Source organism: Myotis brandtii, unplaced genomic scaffold (genome assembly GCF_000412655.1).
Source record: "Myotis brandtii unplaced genomic scaffold, ASM41265v1 scaffold1169, whole genome shotgun sequence".
Taxonomy (NCBI): domain Eukaryota; kingdom Metazoa; phylum Chordata; class Mammalia; order Chiroptera; family Vespertilionidae; genus Myotis; species Myotis brandtii.
In genome coordinates, this window is record NW_005354047.1 from 171,117 (window position 1) to 195,981 (window position 24,865).

Here is a 24,865-nt window from a genome sequence, read left to right on the forward strand (position 1 = left end):
TCTGCCCCCTGGTGGTCAGTGTGTGTCATAGTTACCAGTCATTCCCAGTCTTTCTGCTGTTGGGGTCAATTTGCATATTACCCTTTTATTATATAGGATAGATAACTTTCATATAATCTACTCATGGTAAGTTCAAAATGAATGACAAGTTTACACACACACACACACACACACACACACACACACACACACATAACCACCACCATTCACAATATAGACCATTTTTGTATTCCCAGAACATTCCCTCATGTTCTTCTACAGTTAGCCTGCCCCCATCTCCAACTCCAAGCAGAGACTGATCTGCCACTATAGACTAGTCTACCTGTTTTAGAAATTCACGTTAAAGGAAATATTCACTGTGTAATCTTTCCAGTCTGGCATTTTTCATTATAATAGGATTATCCATGTTGTTGCATATATCATAGGTTGTTCCTTTTTATTTCTGAGTAACATTTTATTATCTGAATAATACCACACTTTATTTCCCCATTGAAGGACATTTAGATTAGTTCTATTTTAGGTTACTTATTAATGAAGCAGCTGCGAACATTTGTACACAAGAATTGCTGGGTCATATGGTATATGTATGTTCAGCTTTGTGAGAAAATGACACATTTTTCCCAAAGGGATGTACCAGTTGTTTTACATTTTAGCCCACAGTGCTTAAGAGCTCCAGTTCCTGCACGCTGTTGCTGACTTGTAGCCATCCTAATAAGTGTGCAGTGCTAATCTGTATTTCCATGATGACTAATGGCATCAAGCATCTTTTCCTGTGCTTATTTGCCACCTCTCTCTTTGTGAAGTATCTATTTAAAATCCTTTGCTCATTTTTTATCAGTGTTGTTTTAGTGTTGAACGATGTGAGAGACACATTGACTGCTTGTCTTCCATGGTTAGAGTGACAGCGCTGGAACACTGAAGGGTGCCCTTCCAGCGCTGTCACTCTAACCATTGAACCACACCAGTCAGGGTTGTATTGAATTTTAAGAGTTTCTTACATATTGTTGATATAATTCCTTGGTCAGTTATGTGTACTGCAGGTAACTCTTGTAGTCAGGACTTGGCGTTTTCTTGTTTTTTTCATTTTCTTTACCATGTGTTTTGAAGAGTAAAGATTTCTGATTTTGACAAAATCTAATTTATTTTTAATTTTTTTATATTTTAGAGAGAGGAAGGGAGAGAGAAAGAGAAAAACATCCATCGGTTGCCTCCTACATGCTCCCCAGGGATTAAACCTGCAATCTTTGTATGTGCCCTGACTGGCTATTGGACCTTCACCTTTTGGTGTACTGTACCATGCTCCAACCAACTGAGCCACTTGGCCAGGGCTTGACAAAATCTAATTTATTTTTAATTTTTTTATATTTTAGAGAGAGGAAGGGAGAGAGAAAGAGAAAAACATCCATCGGTTGCCTCCTACATGCTCCCCAGGGATTAAACCTGCAATCTTTGTATGTGCCCTGACTGGCGATTGAACCTTCACCTTTTGGTGTACTGTACCGTGCTCCAACCAACTGAGCCACTTGGCCAGGGCTTGACAAAATCTAATTTATGAGAAATTCTCTTATAATTTGTGTTTTTTTGTATTCTATATAAATAGTGTTACCCTAGCTGGTTTGGCCAATTTGAGCAATAGAATAATTAAAATGGGCTATTCTCTGAGATTGGGAATAATTATTTTTTATTTTCAATTTTTTTTGGTATATAATTTTCCTGGTGATGGTATTTGCTGTAATTGATCCTTGTTCCTGTCTGCTATTGATACAAAGCCATTTTGGAATTCCAACAATGTGGTGGTGGTGGTGCTGGGTCATTCTGGGATCTCGTCTTTTGCAAACAAATGGCCACCTCTCAGGACTCAGCGGTTTCTAATTTAGGAGGGGATGCAGGTTGTCAGGGGCTTTGGGTGCAATAAAATAATGAGTAATTCACAAAAATATGGGTAAATATAATTAACACGAGGAATTTTCTGGAGCATTTATTAACCTTTTTAAGTGTTTTCTGTGAAAAACTCTTCTAGATTGATAGGCTGTATGATTGGAAAAAAAGCCCCGAGTCCGATGTGGCAGCCACTTTAAAGAAGCAGAAAAAGAACACAAAAGATGAATTTGAGGAGCGAGCAAAGGCTATTATAGTGGAATTTGCACAGCAGGTAAGAAAGCCGTCCACTCATTATGAAGAGGCTGCATCATGGAGCAGCGTTTTCTTTCATGGCCTTGTCTGTCACTAATACTGGTTCTGTTCCCCTATTCCTGGCACTTGATGACTTTTATTCTTTCCCCTTAGACCTTTTCCTTTGTAAATCAGAAAGTGCATATTTCAAAGATCTCTAGGTAGTTTTAATGTTTAAATTTTAAAAACTGAGTTAACTTGGGAAGAAATTTTTTCTGAAACATAATGAATGCCTCAGGATATGCATGACCTTTCCTTGAGTGTTTCTGACGAGTTTCAGGATTAGCCATTTGCTCATTCAGCTTCTAGTTGGGTTAAGCATTCCTGTTCTGGATGGCCCTCCACAGCTTGGCCTTGTGGGTGATTTTGCACTTTATGTCTTTAGGGTTTGAATGCGGCTTTGTTTTATGAGAATAAAGATCCCCGCACTTTTGTGTCCTTGGTACCTACCTCTGCACATACTGGTGATGGAATGGGAAGCCTCATCTACCTTCTCGTCGAGTTGACGCAGACCATGCTGAGCAAGAGGCTAGCCCACTGTGAAGAGCTGCGGGCACAGGTGATGGAGGTAAGGTTACCTGGCAGGCGATCGTTTTTTTGTTTTGTTTTTATTTTTAATAGTAGGTTCCTGGGTGGGGATGTTTACTGCTGTTAGATTTAATCGGCATGGCGCGTTGTAGCTTATACTTCTTTGCAACCATGTCTCTTAGGTTAAGGCTCTCCCAGGAATGGGCACCACTATAGATGTGATATTGATCAATGGCCGTTTGAAGGAAGGAGATACAATTATTGTTCCCGGAGTGGAAGGGCCCATCGTAACTCAGATCCGAGGCCTCCTGTTGCCTCCACCTATGAAGGAGTTACGAGTGAAGGTAAGCCGTGGTGATCAGCAGTGACCTGTGGGGACTTTTCGTGTTGGGAAACTGCTGAGGTCACTTCCTCATTTTGAGTGCTGCTTGGCTCACTACGCACACGCACATGCACACGCACACCCCTCCCCCACTTTATGTTAGAGGTCTGCATATAGGAGGGACCAGAATCTTCTTATTCGCCAACTAAGCTCTTGATAAAAACCAAAGCACACTGCTAAGTAATTTTTCATCATCAACTTTTATTGTTGAACATAGAACAGTTGAATAAGTTTTTAGGAAGCAGACAACCAGATCAAGGGCAAGAGTGCTGCTGACACCCGGAAGCCTTCTGTGTGCCTCTCCTGGACTCAGCTCCCTCTGCTCCCGAGGGGACCGTGCGTCCATTGTCGTGATAGTAACGAGTACCCTTGCTCTCTGACTTACAGCTTCCATACCTGAGGATGCGCCCTTAAAAAGTATGGACTTTCTATGCATCGTGTCATTCTCATTTTCCCTTTGTATCCTGCTGCTTTCAGTCAAAAAATAAAGATTTATGGGTGTTGCTGCACTGTGGTTCCCCTTAGCTGTGTGTGGTGGGCCATTGCACAAGTACATTGTGTTCAGTTTGTTCTCCTGGTAACGGAGAGTGCAGGCTGGCTCCAGTTGTACATTTCATTGCCAACACTCGTGAACATGGCGTATTGTCTCCTGGGGCGGTTGCACAGGTTTCTCCAGGGTGTGTATAGGAGTGAAGGGCGGACTCATTGCTTAGGCTTAGCTCCACCTTCAGTAGGGAAGGCCAGTGTCCACAGTGAGTGATGTTGCACTCCCACCTGTGTCCATTACTCACATCTTTCAGCTCTCGATGCTGACTCTTTGTGTTTTTCCCATTCTGGTGGCTGTGTAGCTCTTTGCTGTTCCAGGTCGGACTTGCCTGATTGAAACATCGTGGCCATTATTTTGTTTATAGCCATTTGAATTTCTCTGTGAAATGCCTATTGTGCCCTGGCATTGTTTCTCCTTAGCACATTTCCGAGTTGTTTAGTAGTCAGGGTATCAGGCTGATTGGTAGGTAGCTAGTGCATCATTTTTTCCTATTCCGTAACTTTTTTTTACTCTTTTTCTGGCACCTTGAGAAACAAAACTACTTAATTTTACTGTTGATTTTATCAAGCTTTTGTGTATTGCTTTCTATGTCTAGTTTAAGAAATCTTTACCCCAAGATCATGGAAATACTGTCTCTTCCGTCCTCTCCTGGTGCTGAGCACTTTCCCGATGGTTGTGGTAACGTGCTTTGGTCTCTGCAGAACCAGTATGAGAAGCACAAAGAGGTGGAAGCAGCTCAGGGCGTGAAGATTCTCGGCAAAGACCTGGAGAAGACGCTGGCTGGCTTACCCCTGCTGGTGGCGCACAAGGAGGATGAGATTCCGGTGCTTAAAGTAAGTGGTTTTCCTCTGGAGCCACCTGACCTGTCGTGGGGCCGAGGGGTTCGCACTAGGAATGGCGAGGGAAGCCTTAGGTCATGGCCTCTTAGCGAACAGTTGACACTTTTTAAAAAATTACTCCAGTTTAAAACGCCCCCCCCCCCATTACTTTAGTTTGTATAATCATACGAATTGGCATAAGTAATATTTATGTGCCCTACAATTCTAAAATACACATTTCACTTAAATAAAAAATAAGTCCAGAAGTTGTTTGATTTTAGATGCCCGAGTATGTGGGCAGAACTAGGTCCTGGGAGTCACTCAAAGCCGGTGTGCCTGTTTGTAGGAGCAGATGCCGCATGAGCCCAGCAGCTTCACAAACGCGGATTGTGAGCCACAGTTTATACCACTGTTCTCAGCCCACGGCTGGTCTGGTGAGCTGGGCCCAGCAATCACTCTTCAGGCTGCACCAGGCCCAGGGCAGGGAGAAGAGGGCGGGCATGCCTCGTCGGCCAGTCCCAGGTTGGCATGGACACCTGCATCTTCTTGGCATCAACATGATTGTTTTACTTAGAATCTCCTCACCTTCAGAGGAGCAGTGACGGAGGACAGGGCTGCGAGATTAGGGTAATTTCAAAATTGAGACAGTTGAGCCGGGCCGTTGGACTATTTCGTTCCTCTCACCTGTCTGCCTTATTTGCCAAGTTGAGCAGAGGTTAAGCATATTTCAGTGTTAGTAAACCCCACACGGCGAAGCGAGGTTGGACACAGCTCGAATGTGGCCCCAGAGCCCTCCACTCCTGCTCAGGTTCTGCAGTGCCGGCTCCTGTAGGCCTTGGTTTTGTTTTCAGAATACTCTAGGCTGCTGCTGGTGGAGTTGTATGTACAGCCGTGTAAATTCCAATTTCTTCTTCAGGATGAATTGATCCATGAGCTAAAGCAGACACTAAATGCTATCAAATTAGAAGAAAAAGGAGTTTATGTGCAGGCGTCGACACTGGGCTCTTTGGAAGCTCTACTGGAGTTTCTGAGAACGTCAGAAGTGCCGGTAAGTAACCAAACCCGACTGCAGTCCGTGGTGGCTGGTGGCGGGCTGCTTCTGCCACGTGGTCAGGTAACATGCGGACACCCTGTCTCCAGTACGCAGGAATCAACATCGGCCCCGTCCATAAGAAAGACGTCATGAAGGCCTCGGTGATGTTGGAGCATGACCCCCAGTGAGTACCCGCCCGCCCGTCAGAGGCTTCGCCCGTGATTTCTGTGCACACTCCTTGGGGTGTGCGCCGTTCTCATTGTCTCTCCTGTTCTGACTTCCAGGTACGCAGTCATTTTGGCCTTTGATGTGAGAATCGAACGGGATGCACAAGAAATGGCTGATAGTTTAGGAGTTAGAATTTTTAGTGCAGAAATTATTTATCATTTATTTGATGCCTTTACAAAATATAGACAAGACTACAAGAAACAGAAACAAGAGGAATTTAAGTAAGTTGGTGATTTTCCCTACTTTGGTCTTTGATGAAGGTGACTATTGGAGAATTGCCCAACAGCAGGAAGGTGTGTGGACAGCAGAAGCATGGTGTTTGCTGGAGGCTGTACCTGCAGTGCTGTAACCCCGTCCCCACCCCCTCCCAACCGTGCGGGGACAAATCCTCAGGAGTCTTCCTGGCCTGCGTTTTGGTTCCCATTTTCAGTTTGGCAAATGGAAGTCTCTTTCATGGGGGTAGCTGCTCCATTTGGGGACTGTCTTCCTTCTCTGGGATTGCCGGGAATGGGGAACCTAGGAACTGAAACGAGGGAGGCATTCCAGGGAGCGAAGCTTGGGCCTGCAGCCTACCTGACCAGGAGCTCAGTGTAAGAGGCGCTCGCAGGAGCTAGAGTCAGCAGTGCCCCTGACACTCCCTTCCTCTGGGAGCTCAGGGGAGAGACAAGCAATGAACACACGAGAAGTGGGGAGAAGTGCTAAAAAGCAAAACAGAGCAGGGGCGGGCCCAGATGAGAGCTGGGAGGCAGCTCCCCTCTGAGATCTAGGTTACGATCCAGCCACCCAGACACGAATGAGGACAACGCTGGGCAGTGGCCCACACAGAAACCCTTGGAGGGATGAGTTCAGAGGAGTCGGCAGGACCCAGAGCACGTGGGACCCTGTGCATAGGATGGACTTTGGAGTCAGGGATGAGGGCCCATCAGGAGACTCCCATAGTCCAAGCCAGATACCACAAAGGCTCAGAGCAGAGTCACCCTCAGATGACTCAATCGGGCATATTCTCAAAGTTCAGACTGTAAGGAGGATTTAGACTGAGACATGTTCACTGTAGGTTGTGAAACCTGACGTGAGAAGGCTTAAGACTTAAGAAGCTGTGAAAGCACTTGAAGCTTTGCTTCATGAGCAGGGAAATGCTTTTGGATCGTCTGATCTGGGAGCATGCCAGAGAAGAGGAGGATGTGGTTTGATGCCTGCGGGTCCCCAGAACAGCCTCCACGTGGGCCACGCGCCACCCTGAGAGTAGCTCCCACTGAGGTTCTAAGACCTGAGTGCCGTCTGTAGCTCAAGCCCTTCAGTCTGGGCACCAGATGCTCCTTGGGGCAGTTTCTCCAAGACCTGATGGGCAGGGGAGGGTGGAGAGGAAGGAACCACAGAAGGTGGCTGTGGACTGAGCACACCCCCGGGTAGCACAGTGTCCCTGCTGCCTGCAGGGGTCTGGGAAAGCAGCCTTGTGTTCACCTGTACTTGCTTTTTAGTTTAAGTGACAGTACTTTAAAATCCTTGTTTTTTTTCTTTCAGGCACATAGCAGTATTTCCCTGCAAGATGAAAATCCTCCCTCAGTATATTTTCAATTCCCGAGACCCCATCGTGATGGGCGTGACGGTGGAAGCAGGTCAGGTGAAACAAGGGACCCCCATGTGTGTCCCCAGCAAAAATGTAAGTGCCAGTTGTACTTTAAGAACAATGTGCTATCTCTTAAGCAGTAAATGGGAGTCCAGAAATGGTGACAAAAGACTTATACCAAGCAGAGCGTGTTGCCTTGTGTAATTTAGACTGCAGTCTTGCTAAATGTCAGCATTCCTTAGTCAATCTTGGTTACTAGCACCGGTGCATCAGTTATGAAGACTGCAATTTACAGCCCTTTCACATTTCACCAATTGCCCACCTGCTGGCTTGGTCCCGGATCCGGTCCCGGATCCCTTCATGTGCACTGCCTTTGGCTGTTGGGTGTTTCAGTCTTCATCAGCAGCAGCCCGTCCTTCCTGAAGAGTCCAGACAGACCATTGCTTCACAGGGCATTTCTCCACTTGGATTTGTCTGGTTTTGTGACTAAGGAAAGGATCCTGCATGTCCAGGTGCTCATTGTCAGTGACCTGATTGCTGGGGGAGCTGTGTGTTGCCAGCTCAGCCTCTCCATTAGAGACACACCTTTCCCCTTTGTAATTAATTACTAGGTGGTCTGTGGGGTACTTTGAGTCCCTATGATCTCCTATTCCTCAGCCTTTATCCCAGAAGCAAGCATTACATAAATGGTTGCAAAATTGTGATTCTATCACCCACCTCCCTCTGTAAAGAGCCCTCACTCCCCTGACCTGTTCATTAAGTATCCATCTGTTTTGCTTTTTAGCACTTCTCCCCTCTTCTCATGTGTTGTTTGGTTTTGTAAATTCTGTTGTAATCCATCACTGATACTTTTGATGGCCAAGTTATCCAGTTTGGTCTGTGGGAGCCACATGCCCCTGGAGCATAAGCATCTCTTCCTCCTCCCGGTGCAGGACGCTGCCCCAGACCATTCCTGTAGTTTCCATTTCTGGGCTGAGCTAGGACGTTTATTTGCAGTTATTGTCTCCTGTATGACTGGCCAACCCTTTCTCTCTTCCCAAGCAGAGGATGCCCCCCCCCACCCCTAAAATTGAGACTAGGCTGCTCATAATTCATCCTCAGAATGAAATGTAAAGTCCTTACGTGGACCTGCAAAGCCTCCCTGACTTCATCCCCAGCTCCTCACCCCTTGCTCATAGCAGCCACTCCATGCTCATGCTTGATTCTGAGCCTTGGGCACCTGTCCTGAAGGGTGGGACAGAAATAGGAAACGGCATACAGCGCTTTCCAAGCTGTGGCCACCTCAGGAAGGGCAGGGGGGACTGTGCTGTGTCACCAGTTTATCAACGAGAACATTCCACTGCGGAGAGATGGTGGCCATGGTCAGCAGCCGAGGCTTTGACACTGGCCCTCGTGCTCAGCAACTGGTTTTCCTCAGGCTCGGCTCTTGGGTGCCTGCAACGGGCAGGATTCCTCTGCTTACATTGTCCTCTGTTCTTATTTGACAGTTTGTGGACATTGGAATAGTAACAAGTATTGAAATAAACCACAAACAAGTGGATGTTGCAAAAAAAGGACAAGAAGTCTGTGTGAAAATAGAACCTATTCCTGGTGAATCCCCCAAAATGTACGGGAGACATTTTGAAGCTACAGACATTCTCGTCAGTAAGGTAAGTCCCTGCCAGAGGGGCACCTGAAGGGACGGGTCGTGGGCGGGCTTGATGGGTCGAGCGGCCGTCTAGAAAGCTTTTCACAGCGCGGGCTGCCGGTCTCCCAGGTCCCCCTGCAGCCCTCGCCCGGCAGCGCCGCCTCGGTGTCCAGAGTGGCCGGCATCTGGGGGCGGCTGGCCGCCCGCTTCTCTGGGCACTCGTGGGTTACATTCTGTTCTGATGTCGCCGTGCCTCGTCCTTTGCAGATCAGCCGGCAGTCCATCGATGCTCTGAAAGACTGGTTCAGAGACGAGATGCAGAAGAGTGACTGGCAGCTTATTGTGGAGCTGAAGAAAGTATTTGAAATCATCTAATTTTTCCACATGGGGCAAGAATTAGAGTAAATGCAAGAAAAACAGGATAAAAAGTGGAATGGACATATCCGGACACTGATGCACTTAAGTATGGAAGGAAAAAAATAGATGTATAAAATGTTTTCCATGAGAAACCAAGAAACTTACACTGGTTTGACAGTGGTCAAATACATGTCCCACAGTTCCAAGGTGCCTGTCCACATGCCCGCTCCTTCCCCACCCCTACCTGCTGCTGTTTTAAAGTTTGCCCTTCCCCAAATTTGGATTTTTATTACAGATCTAAAGCTCTTTGGATTTTATACTGATTAAATCAGTACTGCAGTGTTTGATTAACCAAGCTTCTGCAGATTTTGTGATTCTTGGGACTTTTGATGTAAGAAATACTATTTTATTTATGCATCTCCTTCCCAGTCATTTTTTTCCCCAGCCATATGCTCTTTGAATTTTTTAAAATAGAAAATTAGATATTCTGGTATTTATCTGCTTTGTGTGAAACCATGGTGTAGAGTGTAGCTGGCTGCTATTGACTGCTTGTCTAGTCATGAGTCCATTGTAATCAGCACAATTCTGAACTCCAATAAAGAGAACATTCACTAGAAAGCTCTGCTAGGCCTTCGTGTTAGCGTAGCTTCTCTCCCATGAGTCTTCAGCTCTTTTCTTTTAAAGATAAGAACTATTTTATGAACTGTCTCCAACCTTGTGTACCAGCACAGGGTTAACATTAGTTTTTATATAATAATCTTGGTCTATTTTGTCCTAGAAAGTCTATCATGCATACATTTTCTGATTAGAAAACGGAACTGATGACTATTTGGGCTTAGTGCTTCTAAATTGTCATGGAGACGTCATAATGACTCATTTATATCAGTAATCTGATTATAGCTAGTTTTATGGTTTTCCTGAAAAGTGTGGGTAATAGGTCCTTTCCTCAATATAAGATTAATTCCTGTAACAGATCTCAAGGGTCTGACTATTTATAACAGTGTCGGATGAAGTCAGTGTAGGTGTTTGAAGAAAATGTTCCCAAGTAACTATATTTTTCAAGTGTTATGGCATAACATAGCATAAAAATACTTTATGTACATTTGAAAATCTGTACCACTCGTCATTATTGAAGTTCCTCAAGGGCCAACAGAGGCAAGAAAAACACCTCTAAACACCTGTGGGGCATAATTTTCCCAGGAGAAACTTAATCTTCAGTTGTGTGTTCTAATTCACCACATGTAAACTCCTCCACTTGGAAGAAGTAAAGATGTTCTTAACAGGCTCTTAACTGTGTTCCTGCGTGGGGGGTGGGGTGGGGGGGGCGCTGTCCGGAAGCAGCAGACCAGCCTGGCCCTCTCCGGAATTACAGAGCCCAGCACGAGTCTGGGCTGCAGGTTGTTCCCGTGGTGTAACAAACGGTTCCGGATCTGGTTCCTAAAAGATTCACAAAAAGGAACCTGTACAAAATATACATACAGTTCTTTATTAAACAACTGTAAACACTTCACTGTAAAAATCCATAAAACTTTATAAACAAACATTTTGTAAATAGAATCTATACTACAGTAAAAGAACACATTTATTTACATGCAATACTGACAAATTTGGCACTTTTTGAAAAGAAATGTACAAAACACTTGCTCAAAAAGAAATTTGAAATTATGAAAACTCAGAGCATTACTACCATGCACTTTGTAGATACCTCACAAGCACTTATGGCACAGCAGCGAGAGCACCGCGCTCCCTGCTCACACTATGTAACTTTCAATGTGCTCCCATAAGTCTGTTGTAAAACCACCTGAACATTGTCAAGAATAAAGTCAAATGCCATATTCCAAACTGATTCCACCGACTGCTGCGTCAACCTACAGGTGGGGAAAGAGGAACATCAGGAAAGACTCATGATTCCTTCAGAATCAGTTTAACATTTTAATATAAGAATCAATCGATTTTGGCAAACTCTCGAACATTCCAAAGGACTTCCCTTGGTTTTAAACTATATTAAATCCCAAGGGGAACAATCTCATTTTGACTTCATTACCCAGCCAGTATTACGGCATTCCTTTCTCTGCGATTCTAAATAATAGGCACCTTTTTTTCATTAACCCTGGAGAGCAAAGGTAAGGCAACCGACTGCCAGAAACTACAAAACTTCGAGCCTTGCCCTCCCTCCACTAGCCCGACATGCCACTTCACCTTCGATGGAAGTACTAGTTACCTTTTCATGTATTTTATAACGAGGTCCAGTTTCTCCAAGTCTTTCTCCTCTATCAGGTCAGTGCAGTATTTCACAACTTGCAGAATGTCTTCTTCCATTGGATCTAGAGGGGAAAGACCTCAAATGAGAACCAGCCCACCTGTTTGTAGGACAGGAAACTGCGTTTTTACAACAACGCAGTCGAATGGGCTATGAGGGAACCTCCCCAACCAGTGTAAGTGCTTGGCTGTTGAAGACTATCAGATTTAGAAAGATGAGCACCATTGACATAGTTGAGCCTGTCATGTTCTGAAACCACAGGACCATGCATTACACATCAGTTTTCGGCTCTGCCCATCCAAGCCAACCTGAAATGGTGGTGATCCACTCCTTGAGCAGTGTCTTCACGTCACTGAACTCGACGGCTCCGGCAAGGTTGGGTGCCGGGGGTCTGACACAGCCCGATGGGGAAGGCTGCACACCTGAAGTAGAAGCAGAGAGTTCTCCCTGTTAAGAAAACAAATGATAAAAGTGCTGTATTTACACAACATCAAGTGCATTAAGATTCAGTAAAAGGTCAAAGTTTAAGAAGCATAAAGCTGACCAGCGGCTTCCCGGGGGTAGGACCTTCGTGTTTCAGAAACCCTTCGATTAACTTCTGGGGACTCCCGCTGGCCCCTGGCGCAGCTTTTGCGGGACTGTTAAGCAGCTTGTTTTTCAAAGGGCTCTGAACCTTTTTGGGGGAACTGATGGGATTTTTCTTCTTGTTTCGTTTCTTTTCTTTCACTGAGGCTGGTTTCAGCTGAAGTAACGGATTCTTTGGCACTAAAACATGAACATAAGATCCTCAAACAAGGTATCTGGATAGTAATAAGGATTCTCTCCCCCACTCAAACCCAACCCTTGCGCGCATGCACCCCCAACAAGGCCTCTAGCTGAGACTGGGAGGCATTAATGATGAGGGCAGAGAGGTGCAGGCTCTGCTCTCCCCGCTTCCTTGTCTCCGCTGGACCACTGCTTACTGATAACTGTGTTCACAGGATGCAATGAAAACTCGGCAGGTGAAATAGAAATAAGCGGCTCATCAGCACTAGTCTGTTTTTAACCTACATCCTTTCATGTGTCCGTTTCCAAGGACAATGGCCTTGGCAATTATGCAAAAAGATTTCTGAAAATACCTATTTAGGCATCTTTGTTTTTTTAAAGGCTTAAAAAAGTCAAGAATGGTGTTTATAAGTCAAGAAGTTACACCAATCTAACTAGGACTATATCACTTACTATATTGTCTACTTGTTCTGTTCCTCTCAACATGACTAAGAGCTGAGACTCTGGCCATTACACACAATGGTTCGCTTCTCGCATGCTCCTTGTTGGAGGCCATTCCCCGGGCTCACCTGCGGTGCTGGCTGCCTGCTGGTGCGCGCTGCTCTCTCCCTGCCTCTGCCTCTGATCATAAGCTGCTTTCAGCTCCTTCTGAAGCTCAGCAGGAAGGGCAGCAAACACCTCAGGGTCCACCTAGTGGAAAAGAGGTTCAAAGTCAAACAAGTTGATTCTATATGGCAGCTGGCTTATACTTTTCACAAAATCGATTATTTTCAAATCATACTTTTCTGATCTATATGAATTCAGAACAGGTCCTCAATATTAAGGCTCATTAAATCCTCATGGGGTTTTAGGATGAGAATAAGGAATACAATTCTGAGTATGAAGTGAACTTTAAAAAAAGTCACCAGGGCAAGAAGCACAGGCTCGGCTCGTATGTAATGTTTTCTGAGACATCAGACTTGGACTGTGTCACTGTCCCCGAGTTAAGTTCTGCATCCTGTTTCTCAAGTACAGCCCATCAGTGGTCTCTGGCTGGTGAAACGGGAACAGGATGTTCTGGGTAGAAGCTGTGAACATCCATGTGCCATAGCCTCCCTCTTCTCAGCCCTCAGTTGCTTCAAGAGAGGCTGCTGTCTGTCTGTCCTACAGATGATGATGAGACGACCCTATCCCCTGTCCCCCCGCCCCCCCTTGGACGTGGTGTAGACTAATGAGAGTTTGAGGTGCAAAGGCAAAGGGAATAAGACATGCCCTGAGCTGGAGCAGGGGGGTGGGGCCATTTAAACTGGCAGAAGACCCTATATTTAACTTACTTGTGAGAATGCTGGAAGGGCTATTACGTTGATTCCCATGTCGTTGTTGGATGCTTGAGGTTCTGGTATTTGTAATAAAACTGTCCCCACTGGTTGTGGCACGATTCCTGTATTACAGCCATTTACTGGTTCGTTCTTTTTGTCACCATGCTGCTCCCCTTGCTGAACAGCACAAACTTGCTCTACTTGTTCCCGGAGATCAGGCGGGAGTGCTTCTAAAACAGACTGATCGAGCTGTAAAATACAGGGTGCAAGGTTGAACCACGCTCAGAGATGATGTGTTTGGAGAGATCATACTTCACTTCCACCTCAACTTTAACATCTTGGATAATGAAGATAAGGTGAGGTGCAGATAACCAGGCCAGGAAAGCCACCCCCAAGCTCCTGCCTCCGAAGGCTGAGTAGAAATGTGTGGTTCTAAAGGTGACCCTATGTACACACTGGAGACGAGACTAGACAACTGGCCGATCCCACAGGATCAGGTCAGTCCACACAGGAAGAGCCTCTGTTAAGCTCAAATCTGACCCCACCCTTGGGCACAGGCCACTGCCAAAGGCAAATATGTCAAATTTCTAAGGCCAGAAGTTGGCCTTTCAGACAGGAAACTCTATGCCCCCAAGCACAAATAATTCTAGGCCAAGAGCAGACAGCTAGAAAAAAGCTTAACTGCTCCAGCCCACATACTAGCATCCCTGTTCCCTTGGCCAGGTCCTTCCTCCCTCCCCCCCTCATACATTCCTTAGGAAGCACGAAGCTCCTGAGCTGGGCAGGCCGATCTGACCTCGCTGGGAGCAACTTTCTGAAAACTCAGGCCCATACCTGCCCTTTCCCTCGCCTACAGCCAGCGGCAAATGTTCTCAGCCTCTGCCACCTAGTGCTGCAGAGAAATCAGCCTTCCCATCGGCCTGCAGCAGCACGCCACACCAACAGCGCACACCAGCTCAGTGAGCAGCGAGGTCAGGAAAGTCACCCCTCCCAGTGAACTGTGCACCTGCTGTCACAGGCTTCTAGTGATCGCCAGCGCTGGTGCTCCGCTCCGGAAGTGCCTGTGGTGGACACTGTCACGAAGGCAGTTAAGGAACTGGCTCTCATTCAACATTTTACAACTTGCAAGGGCTGCAGATCTGCAGAAGCACCAATCTTTCACTTACACTGATCATGTGGCATTTGGAATTCAGGTATATATTGGCCCTAAGGAGTCATCTTTTCTCTCTCTCTTGACTATACTGGCAAGGAAATTAAACACATCGTTCCTACTGTAAAACTACTTTTGCATTTTTATCATACTTAATTATAGAAATATACCTGGGAAGGTGATGGGACCTCTATACTCAGGTTCAGTTTTGATTTTAAACTGATGGGAGAATGTAGACCATTCCATTTCCCCGAAGGCTCGGCTTTGCTCGTAACAGGGCTGACAGCAGATGTCAGATGTGTAGAGAGAGATGGCAGGAACGTGCAAGTTCTAGAGGCAGATGTGATTTCCAGATCCATGGCAGCCAGGAATACTGAAAGTAGAGAAAATACATACACTAGCCTCTTCAGCTCATCTGGGCGCATGGGGGGCACTCTGATCCACAGACTTCAATATGCTCATCCTGATGCCAGCCTGTGTCTGAAGGGCCACACACAGCCCTGCCAGACAGCATTTACAATGAACGGCTCTCCTAAGGACACAGCGGCCCCAGGCAGAACCAACCCACCACCCACCTTCCTGGTGCTCTTCTTCTGAGGATGTCTTTGCTTTCTGAACTTGGAGGAGGTCCAGGACAGAGTGGGAGCCACCGGGATCTGGCTGAGCTGGCACGTGCCTGGGACAGGCGTGAAGTCTCAGATGAGCAGGAACCAACTGGTTCACTTGAATCCCAACCTAGAATCAGAAGAAAGTATGTTTTTAGGAAAACTGAAGTGAAACATGAAGTCAACTGAGCAAAATTCTCAGCCAATCCTCTTTTTACATCTTCCGCTCCTGTTACTAGAATATAACGTTAAAGTATTTAATCAGCCTTCTACATGATTTTTACAAAAATGGCTTCTATACTACCTGGTGAGCAGACAGTCCCTCCACCTTCAGTATCCACTTCTACCCATATACAACAATCTCTTCACACAGAACAGCCGAAAAGGGAGCTGCTGTATCTCACCAAAGTTCTTGCCAGCCAAGTTTTTAAAATAAGATTCTAAAAAATTTTGAAAAGCAGATAGTCTACCTGCAAACTTCATATAAAATAAAAAATATTAAAAAATGGGTTTGGGAGTGGATGGGCAGCGGGTACCCTTCAGGCATCTGTACAGACAAGCACCCTGCACCAGCACAGAATCAGCACAGCAGAGCCGGGAGAAGTTGAGTCACGGCTGCTGCAGCAGCACCCCAGTCCTTCCACAACGCCCACACCAGCCAGTAACTACCCTGTACGCACGCACGCGTGCGCGCACACCGGGACCAGCCAAGGTTCATCTTTAAGGAAACTAGGTTTTCACATTTCTTCTAGTCACCCTCATCAGACATACGATTCTGATTAAAAAGAACCCGATAAGTACAAGAACTGCAGATTCACACTCCTCCCAGTCCCATCTATTTCTAGAGAAACAAGAATAGGAAGCAAGATAATGCATGTAAAATGAGTCCTTGGTTAATTAAAGAAAGTGCTACAAAAACTGAAGATTTCTAGGCAGAAAACAGATTTCAGAACAAATTTGATTTTCTCTGAAAAAGGAGATCGGGTCAGGTGAGAGTTGAGTTTTTCAGTTTCTATCAAAGGAGCTGAAACCTGCAAACAAACCCCACACCCGCCATGGCCATGTTCAGATCAGGCCTCCAGTGAAAACCATGTTACAGAAAGCATTTTAAATGCTGTGTACTCACCCCTCTCATGTCCGATATGTTTAGCTTCAATGTGTGGAACATGTTCAGTGTGGCCTTTCCAATTACTTTTGCACTGTCTGTTGCCTGGTCGAGAGTCACGGTCCTGTAAGGACAGAAGTAACTTTTTACAGGGCCGGAGCTGCTCCCTGCGCCCACGGGTATCTCTGCTTCAGGGCACTGCTTACAGAGTTACAAGGAAGGTGTAAGGAAGCCACAAAAAGTTCACCTAAGTATGAACCAATGAGAGAGTTTTCCCTCAAGGAAGCCAAATGAATTAATTACAGTGGCAGCAAGGGGAAAAGAAAATTCATATAGGATATTGGGATTTTAAGAAAAAAACTAATAAAGAACTGGCCAACTAAAAGTAAGTTGGAACTTAAAAAAAAAAATACTCGAGTTAATACATAAACAAATATAAGCATATTGTGTTGCAACCAAAGCATGAATGTTAAGTACAATGCTTTTTAGATACCAAGAGAAGCTTTAGGTTCCAAGAAAGTTGCGGCGGAATGGTTAATGTTAAGAAGGCAAAGGAGAATCCTTGTATTTTGGTTCCTGACTCTAGTTTTGTTAGTCTGAGGTAAGGCCATTGAATAATCTCAACATGTGGATATAAGCTCATTACAATCCTACTTTCCCTCAGCTCTGTACACAAACACGTGTGGACAGCCATGACAAGGGGGACATGGTGGCACCCTGTCTGCAGGCAGGAGACGAGGATGCTGGGTCAGACTGGAGCACCGCCAGCATCTCGAGGTGCTCTAGTTAATACATAAACAAATATAAGCATATTGTGTTGCAACCAAAGCATGAATGTTAAGTACAATGTGTTCGCTTTCTCCGTGCCCTGAGGACATCATGCATTCATCTGTGACACATGCCTATTTCTCCACGGAAACCATTTGGAAAAATATTTCCATTGATTTGTTACCTAATAATAACCTTCAATTTATGTCACATAGATAAATGCAAAATAAATTAAAAGCATGATTTTTAGTGGACCTTAGTGAATTAAACCTATGTTTATCTTAATTTCTTTCCAAAACACCACTAAAGTGACTTGAAATGATTTTTAAAAGGTATAAACTCTTAAAGATAGAAATGGGAGAGGGGATCAGAGAAGAAAAATGTTATCCATAATTTAGAATACTAATAGCAAATCAGTAAATGGTAAGCTGCCAAATGCCTGCTAAAAGCCCACAGCTAATCACCAACTTGAGCAGGCTCAGACCCTCAGAAAAGTGCAGGAATGAAAGGTGCCAGGTACATAAGAAAGGAGGGGAGAGAAAGGGGATGAGAATGTACATGAGAGAGCCCCCCTCCTTTCACCACCTAAGAGGGGCCTGCCACTCACAGCTAAGGGAGGAGGCACCTCTCTCAAAAGATCCCCCTTCCCCATCCAGACCAGACCCCCTTCCTATCGAGGAACCAGATGCGAGCTGGAGGACTCCATTCTGGTGAACCTGTAAGCTAACAGAAAAGACCAGAGACACTACCAATGGCTGTGGCAACCCCACAGCAAGCCCCTCCAAACACTCGGCTGTGGTGAAGCCCACAGGTCTACGCGACGCACTGAGTCCAGAGGACCAAACAGCACTGTCACAGTCCCAGGTGGGAGACAGCCAAGCACTGCCCGACAGATACCGGGAGAAAACCTCCTGTAACAGCAGCCAGGACAGGAAAAAAGGAACGTGGAGAAACACTCACCCTGGGACTGGATGAGTATTTAAGAGATCAGAGACAATGCTGCAATGTGAAACACTAGGAATATTTACATGTCCAAAGAACAAAACGAAACACTCGGAAATTTAAAATGTTACTAGAAACAAAAAATTTAATGCTGACAAACTCCCTGGCACAAGGAGACAGAGCAGACAATAAAACTCCAGAGCCTGAGACAGAGGTCCTGAGAGCTCCGGAAGGGAAGGGATGGACTTCTCAGTAGGAATCCTGACAAACTGGAAAAGTGACTTCTAACTCTAAGTTACGTTCACAAAGGCATCCTGCCAGGCACTCTTCCTCAGTGAGATCCAGGAGGAGGAAACAGGGATGCACACAGTGCAGGGTTGGCAGGGGGTCTTGAGATGAACCAATCAGCCAGGAGTAGCAGGCTGGGGGACCCCAAAAGACAGGTCTCCTAGAAAAAAAGGTCAAACCAACAGATTGCTGATGTACTGAGACACACTGGAAGGGGTTTGGGAACAACCTCTGGTCAATTCACAAAAAAAGCCAACAAGATACTCAGTAAATCGAGAAAAACCTGTTCAACAGGAGAGGAAATGCGTGGATCACTGTACAGTATGTATGTGGCTGTAACAATTTAACACTAGACCGTGATTGATCAAAAAACCGATGACTTTATGGGGCAAAGAAACAGGCATACAGGGAAAATAGTCATTGACAATGGAAGAGAGAAGAGAATAAATCCTCATCTACAGTAGAAAGTCAGTCAACATTTTACAAAACTGAAAGAAGCTAGAAATAGCAGTTTAAGTGTGTCCCTAAAAGCATGGAGGTAAATACCAGGAGAAACCTCTGAAGAGCAGAAAGAACGGCACTGGAGCTGGGGGGGGGGCACAGCACTGGAAGCACTGCATGCGACACCTTTTCAATCAGACGTATTCCTTTGATAAAATACAGATGTACAAACTTCAAACTGACCCACATACACAAAAGAACTCCAAAGGGGAAAGATTCTTTCCCCAAAAGGAAAAGCGCTGTAGGAAAAACTTTCCTAAGTGAAAATCAAGCCAGATCTCAGTCTCCATGTAGCTCTGACAGGTCATTAAAATCTGTCGTTTCTATTAGTTTCATCTAGTGTCAGAGTCTGGAAGCCACAAGACTGTGGTCAAGGCCAAGTACAAGAAATTACAGAATCACAGAATGTGGAGACCAGTTCTTAATTCACTCAACTGAACAGGACTTTAGTCAGACTACACAGGAATCCACAAACTTTTCTGTAAAGGGCCGGACAGTAAACACTGGTGCCTGGTGGGCCCCTTCGCAGCCTTCATTTCTCACAAGCCATTATGACAAGTCATTCTTCCCTCACACCAATCATATACAACAAGCACAGGCTGACCAGACCCACAGGAAGTAATTTGTCAACCCCCGAATTAGAGGAAACAGAGTCAGCATTATAGTATTTCATAATCCCCCACTACAGCATTTCTTATGCAGCCAGGATACCACCACAATGTTAGGTGTCAGTGGCTGGCTTACAGCTCATCTATATCTTGGTGACGCTTATAAAATGGCACTGTTTCAATCAATTATGTGCTTCCTGTGCATCATGTGTCATGCAAGTTAATATGTTAAGAGCACAGCAAAATGTATATTATATTGCTGTGTTTACTAAGCGGAGAGTTCTTACCTTGTTAGAGGTACTAGTAAACACGGACATATTGTGGAGGAAAGGCTATAGCAGCTGGGATGTGCTGCAAAATAACTGGGAGGAGGGGAGGATGCTGCAAGGGGAGCTCACAGCAATTGCTGAGGTCAGGTGATGGGCCCATGTGGGTTCATTGTACTCTTCTTTCTACTTTTGTATTACATGTTTAAGATTTTCATAAAACATTTTTTCTTAAAAGTTCAGGACAAAAAAGAAATACCAACAGCAGCAAATAGATACGTGCTTATAAAAAAGCCAAATAAATATTATCCTGAGTCAGGGGGAATAAAGTATCAATTTCATTTTTTTAATGTTGTAATTAGATTTCTGGAGAACCTGGATTTTTCCAAAGAGAATGATCAGCAGGCTGATTTTCTTAATAAGATTAGACAGAGGGAGCCCCTAGGCACTGCTGAATATACCACAACATACAATGCTAAGTAACGAACGATACGACATTTAAAAGTGCGGACATGCCAAGAGGAAACGAATTGCTACCAGTTCCCCTTCCAAAGAATTATTTCAGTTTTGGATGTTCCTTTCCATGTATCTTGAAAAAATAAAGCTCCAGGTTACTTTCCCAGAAAATGTATTATTATAAACTGGATCTGATTTTCCTATAGAAACCATGTTAAAAAAAAATTATATCCAGAGTAGAGTCCTAATAACCAACTTATTATAGAAATAACTAGAGGCCCGGTGCACGAAATCGTGCATGGGTGGGGTCCCTCTGGGTGTCCTGCAGAGATCGAGCTGAAACCTGCAGTCCAACGCCACCTGCAGCTCCTACCTGCCGCTCCCGCTCATCCCAGCCCCACTGTGCCTGCCACAGGCTCGCACCCAATCAGTCTGCATCTGGCACCCTCCCAAGGGGAGTGGCCTGCAGGATCGGGTTGAAACCGGCTCTCCGACATCTTCCAAGGGGTCCCAGATTGCAGGAGGGCGCAGGCCAGGCTGAGGGACCCCACCAATGCATGATCAGGCTAGGGAGGGACCACAGGAGGGCTCCAGGGCATGTCTGGCCCATCTCACTCAGTCCAGATCAGCTGGACCCCAACATCAAGCTAACCTACCAGTCAGAGCATCTGCCCCCTGGTGGTCAGTGCACGTCATAGTGACTGGTCGACCAGTTGACTGCTCCCTGGTGTTCAGTACACGTCATAACAAGCAGTTGAGCAGCCTTAGCATATCAGCATATTACACTTTGATTGGTTGTTCAGTTGTTCCGCCGTTTGGTCTATTTGCATATTACCCTTTTATTATATAGAATAACAAACTACCATTTGAAATAGGTAATTAAAGGTTCATTAAAATAGGTAAACAGAGTTCAAAATTACCGACTGCATAAAAATGTATTTTATAAATTACGTTGTTCAATGGGTAATTTGTAACCCGTTTTCCTGGTAAACAAAGGCCTTCATGATAAAGCTGGAAGTTTTCTGTGGCTGACAGCATCCTCTTGTCCCTCTCAGCAGCATCTCCATAAAAAATGTGACTGTAATCATGTTTGGCATGAACTCTTTTTTTACATATATGTGGCTTTCAGGAACCAAAGTCTTAAAGCTGTGGTTGCCCAGCAGATATAAAACAGTGTGCAGAGTGGCATAAAGTGATGTGCAAAAAACTAAGTATTTTCATACTAGTCTCAGCTCTTAACTGAAGTTTTATATTTGTGGCTCCCGCATTAAAAAAACGCATTTTAAAATGCATTCTACCAGTTTTCAGAGACTACAATGATTAATCTTTTCATGAACAGAAATGAGACCTCCCTGAATGAGGAAACGTCTCATTCAAATCATTTATTGAATGATTATATTGAAATTTCCCAACAGGCCCCTCTCCCCAAGTCCACAACCATCTGTGGGTGCAGGTGTTAGGCCTTTCCTGTCCTTTCTGTCCCTGCACTAAAGTCAACAGCCTGACCCCAAAGCTAGGCCACCAGAGGTCAGGAACACGTGGACAGGCTGACCCTGAGCATAGCAACTTAATTCAAAAATGGCCCCAGGCTGAGCCTGCCTCTACAGAATATCACATACCATCGGAGTTTACAGATCTCTATTCATACTTTTCCTTGGTTTTTATTAATTACTAGAGGCCTGGTGCACGAAATCCGAGCATGGGCGGGGTGGGTCGGGTCCCTCAGCCCAACCTGCACCCTCTCGCAATCCAGAACCCCATGGGATGAGGCCTAAACCGGCAGTCAGACATCTCTCTCTCTCAATCCGGGACTGCTGGCTCCTAACCGCTTGCCTGCCTGCCTGCCTGATTGCCCCCAACCGCCTCTGCCTCAGCCCCCACACCCAGGACCCAGGTTTCCATCCTCCGGCCAGCCGCAGGCAACCAGGACCTGGGCTTTCCTCCCTCTGGCCAGCCATAGGCACCCAGGACCCCGGGTGGCTTTGACCAGGCTGGCCGCAGGCACCTGGGACCTGGGTGGCACCGCCCAGGCCCCGGCTTTGTCAGGAAGGACGTCTGGTCTATCCGGTCTAATTAGCATCTTACCCTTTTATTAGTATAGATGGGTTATAGATAATCACTACTTCTTAAGTCTGTTTTGAGGATTTGTTGATCTGATAGTCTTCTTTAAATTGTAAATCTAAATGAATGGCAAATACTATGTATATTTCTTAGCTTTGATCATTTATAAATAATCCATATTAATCTTTAATAGCTATATTTATAAAGCAACAGATACTCAGTTCTATGAATACTATTAACATATAATACATAGCAACCACTAAAATATCCTAGGAATTGAGATAGGTATAAAGAGATCTAGATATTTTCAAATCACTTTCAAAATATTTAGTGACTAGGAAGAGAAACATCAATCATTTATATTATGACTTCCCATCTGCAAAGTGTAGGGGAAATGTTTTTAGCATGAAAGAAGTTTTATGATGGAAAAAGTAAAATAGTGCAAAAAAGTAAGAAAACGCTCACATAGATGGTTTATTTTTAAAAACATGACAATTAGGCCCTGACTGGTTTGGCTCGGTGGATAGAGTGTCAGCCTGTGGACTGAAGGGTCCCGGGTTCGATTCCAGTCAAGGGCATGTAGCTTGTTTGTGTGCACATCCCCAGTAGGGGGTGTGCAGGAGGCAGCTGATTAATGTTTCTCTCTCATCAATGTTTCTAACTCTCTATCCCTCTCCCTTTCTCTCTGTAAAAATTTAATAAAATATATTTTAAAACTAAATAAAAACATGATAATTTTAGGATGAAAATATAAAGCAGTTTGCGAGTTGGGAAAACCTAGCCCAGTGATGGCGAACCTTTTGAGAAAATAATCTCCCTTAAAATTTTTTAAAAGAATTGATCCTTTGTTTATTGACATTGTTTATCATCAGTCTTTCCTTTTTTTTTTGGTTTTGTTTTGTTAATCCTTACCCAAGGATATGTTTCCCATCGATTTTTTTAGAGAGAGTAGAAGGGAGGGTGAAGAGACAGAGAGAGAAACATCAACGTGAGAGGGACACATCGATTGGTTGCCTCCCTAGTGCCTTGACTGGGGTTGGAGATTGATCCCACAACCGAGGTATGTGCTCTTGACCGGAATCAAACCTGCGACCCTTCAGTCTGCAGGCCAATACTCTAACCACGTAGCAACACTGGCTAGGGCTCCTTTTTGTAAAATTGTTGACAGCATTACAGATGTCTCCCATTTTCTCCCTTTTTGCCCCACTCCTCCCACCACCTGGTCCACCCAAGGCCTTCTCCATACTATTGTCTGTGTCCATAGGTTATATACATACGTTCTTCCATTCTCCCCACTTCCCCCACTGAGATCTGTTATTCTTTTTCATGCAGCCATATTTCTGGACCTGTTTTGTTCATCAGTTTGTTTTTAGGTGACATAATCAAAGCATCTCATAGGTTAAAGAATTTTTCTGGCCTGGCTGGTTTGGCTCACTGGATAGAGCGTCGGCCTGGGGACTGAAGGGGCCCAGGTTCGATTTCGGTCAAGGGCATGTACCTTGGTTGCGGGCACACCCCCAGTAGGGGATGTGCAGGAAACCCAACAAAAATGACTCATTTCACAATGGCGTTATGGACCGAAATTTGTAAGTATTGAAATAAATGTGAGCTCTACATACATTTAAGAAAGAGTAATAAAAACAAGCAAGGTCATTATTTTCCAACCCACTGGTTCAAGTCCAGTGGAGGCCAGAGCCCAGCCAGCAGCTCAGAGCACCAGGCGGGACCCCCCAGACAGGACGCTCTTGCATTGCAAGGCCACCCCACTCTCATTCAGACCAGGGACAATTGAGACACCTGATTCCCCTCACATGACATCTTTAAGGTGCAGGAGGGACATGGAGAAAACCCACACAGAATGGGGAAGGGAGACCGTGCCAACTCCCCTGGGAATCAATTTCTTTTCTCCTCAACATCATAAACAAAATGACACTGAACCACATGACATCATTCATGGACCTGCCTGTAATTTGCCAGCTAGATTTTATATGATTATTCAAATTTAACATCAAATGAAACATCAAAATGTCATATTTCACATTTCTGACATTAAATACAATCTTTTAAGTTATTTAATATGGGATCAGGAAGCTTTAAAATTAACCCATCAGAATGACTTGAAGATGGCGGCATAGGTTAACGCCAGAGTTTGCTGCCTTGAACAACCACCTCAAAAATACAACTAAAAGATGGAACGGACATCATCCAGAATCACAGGAAGGCTGGCTGAGTGGAAGTTCTACAACTAGGAGGAAAGAGAATAGCATACTGAGACTCAGAGGAGGCGCAGTGCAGAAGTGAAATACTAAGGTGCGGAGGTGCGCGCAGAGCGGGCTGGCAGCTGAGGGCGCGGTTGTCTGTTTCAATCGGGAGGGAGTCTCAGACTCTGAGCTCCAGATCCGGGCGAGTCTCCGGGGACCCAGACTCAAACGGGAGAAGCGGGACTGTCTGGCTTCGGTCGGAACTCGAAGGCAGCTTTCTCTCCGAGGTTTGCAGCGGTTGCTGGGACTCTGAGAGGCAGAGCCCCTGGGGA

At 45.2% G+C, this 24,865-nt stretch overlaps 2 protein-coding genes and 1 long non-coding RNA gene across 3 annotated transcripts in view; 2 read left to right on the forward strand and 1 right to left on the reverse strand.

Annotated features, from left to right (window-relative positions):
• EIF5B (eukaryotic translation initiation factor 5B) overlaps nucleotides 1-10,544 on the forward strand; it is a 53,223-nt gene extending 42,679 nt beyond the window's left edge. Inside the window, exons 15-24 of the mRNA XM_014529763.1 lie at nucleotides 2,021-2,152; nucleotides 2,558-2,740; nucleotides 2,883-3,044; nucleotides 4,331-4,462; nucleotides 5,364-5,495; nucleotides 5,588-5,664; nucleotides 5,765-5,929; nucleotides 7,230-7,368; nucleotides 8,763-8,924; nucleotides 9,170-10,544. Of these exons, the coding sequence (XP_014385249.1) occupies nucleotides 2,021-2,152; nucleotides 2,558-2,740; nucleotides 2,883-3,044; nucleotides 4,331-4,462; nucleotides 5,364-5,495; nucleotides 5,588-5,664; nucleotides 5,765-5,929; nucleotides 7,230-7,368; nucleotides 8,763-8,924; nucleotides 9,170-9,277 (1,392 nt within the window). The 3' untranslated portion in view covers nucleotides 9,278-10,544. The remainder of the gene's footprint in view (nucleotides 1-2,020; nucleotides 2,153-2,557; nucleotides 2,741-2,882; nucleotides 3,045-4,330; nucleotides 4,463-5,363; nucleotides 5,496-5,587; nucleotides 5,665-5,764; nucleotides 5,930-7,229; nucleotides 7,369-8,762; nucleotides 8,925-9,169) is intronic.
• Nucleotides 10,545-10,722: 178 nt separating this feature from the next.
• REV1 (REV1, polymerase (DNA directed)) overlaps nucleotides 10,723-24,865 on the reverse strand; it is an 83,636-nt gene continuing 69,493 nt past the window's right edge. Inside the window, exons 12-21 of the mRNA XM_014529767.1 lie at nucleotides 17,115-17,224; nucleotides 16,464-16,643; nucleotides 15,308-15,467; nucleotides 14,903-15,105; nucleotides 13,598-13,831; nucleotides 12,854-12,974; nucleotides 12,064-12,284; nucleotides 11,828-11,966; nucleotides 11,481-11,583; nucleotides 10,723-11,127 (exon numbers count right to left, since the gene is read on the reverse strand). Of these exons, the coding sequence (XP_014385253.1) occupies nucleotides 11,016-11,127; nucleotides 11,481-11,583; nucleotides 11,828-11,966; nucleotides 12,064-12,284; nucleotides 12,854-12,974; nucleotides 13,598-13,831; nucleotides 14,903-15,105; nucleotides 15,308-15,467; nucleotides 16,464-16,643; nucleotides 17,115-17,224 (1,583 nt within the window). The 3' untranslated portion in view covers nucleotides 10,723-11,015. The remainder of the gene's footprint in view (nucleotides 11,128-11,480; nucleotides 11,584-11,827; nucleotides 11,967-12,063; nucleotides 12,285-12,853; nucleotides 12,975-13,597; nucleotides 13,832-14,902; nucleotides 15,106-15,307; nucleotides 15,468-16,463; nucleotides 16,644-17,114; nucleotides 17,225-24,865) is intronic.
• Nucleotides 13,838-14,864, forward strand: LOC106724027. Its single transcript, XR_001359778.1, has 2 exons — nucleotides 13,838-13,938; nucleotides 14,439-14,864. It is a non-coding gene; the product is annotated as an uncharacterized LOC106724027 (long non-coding RNA).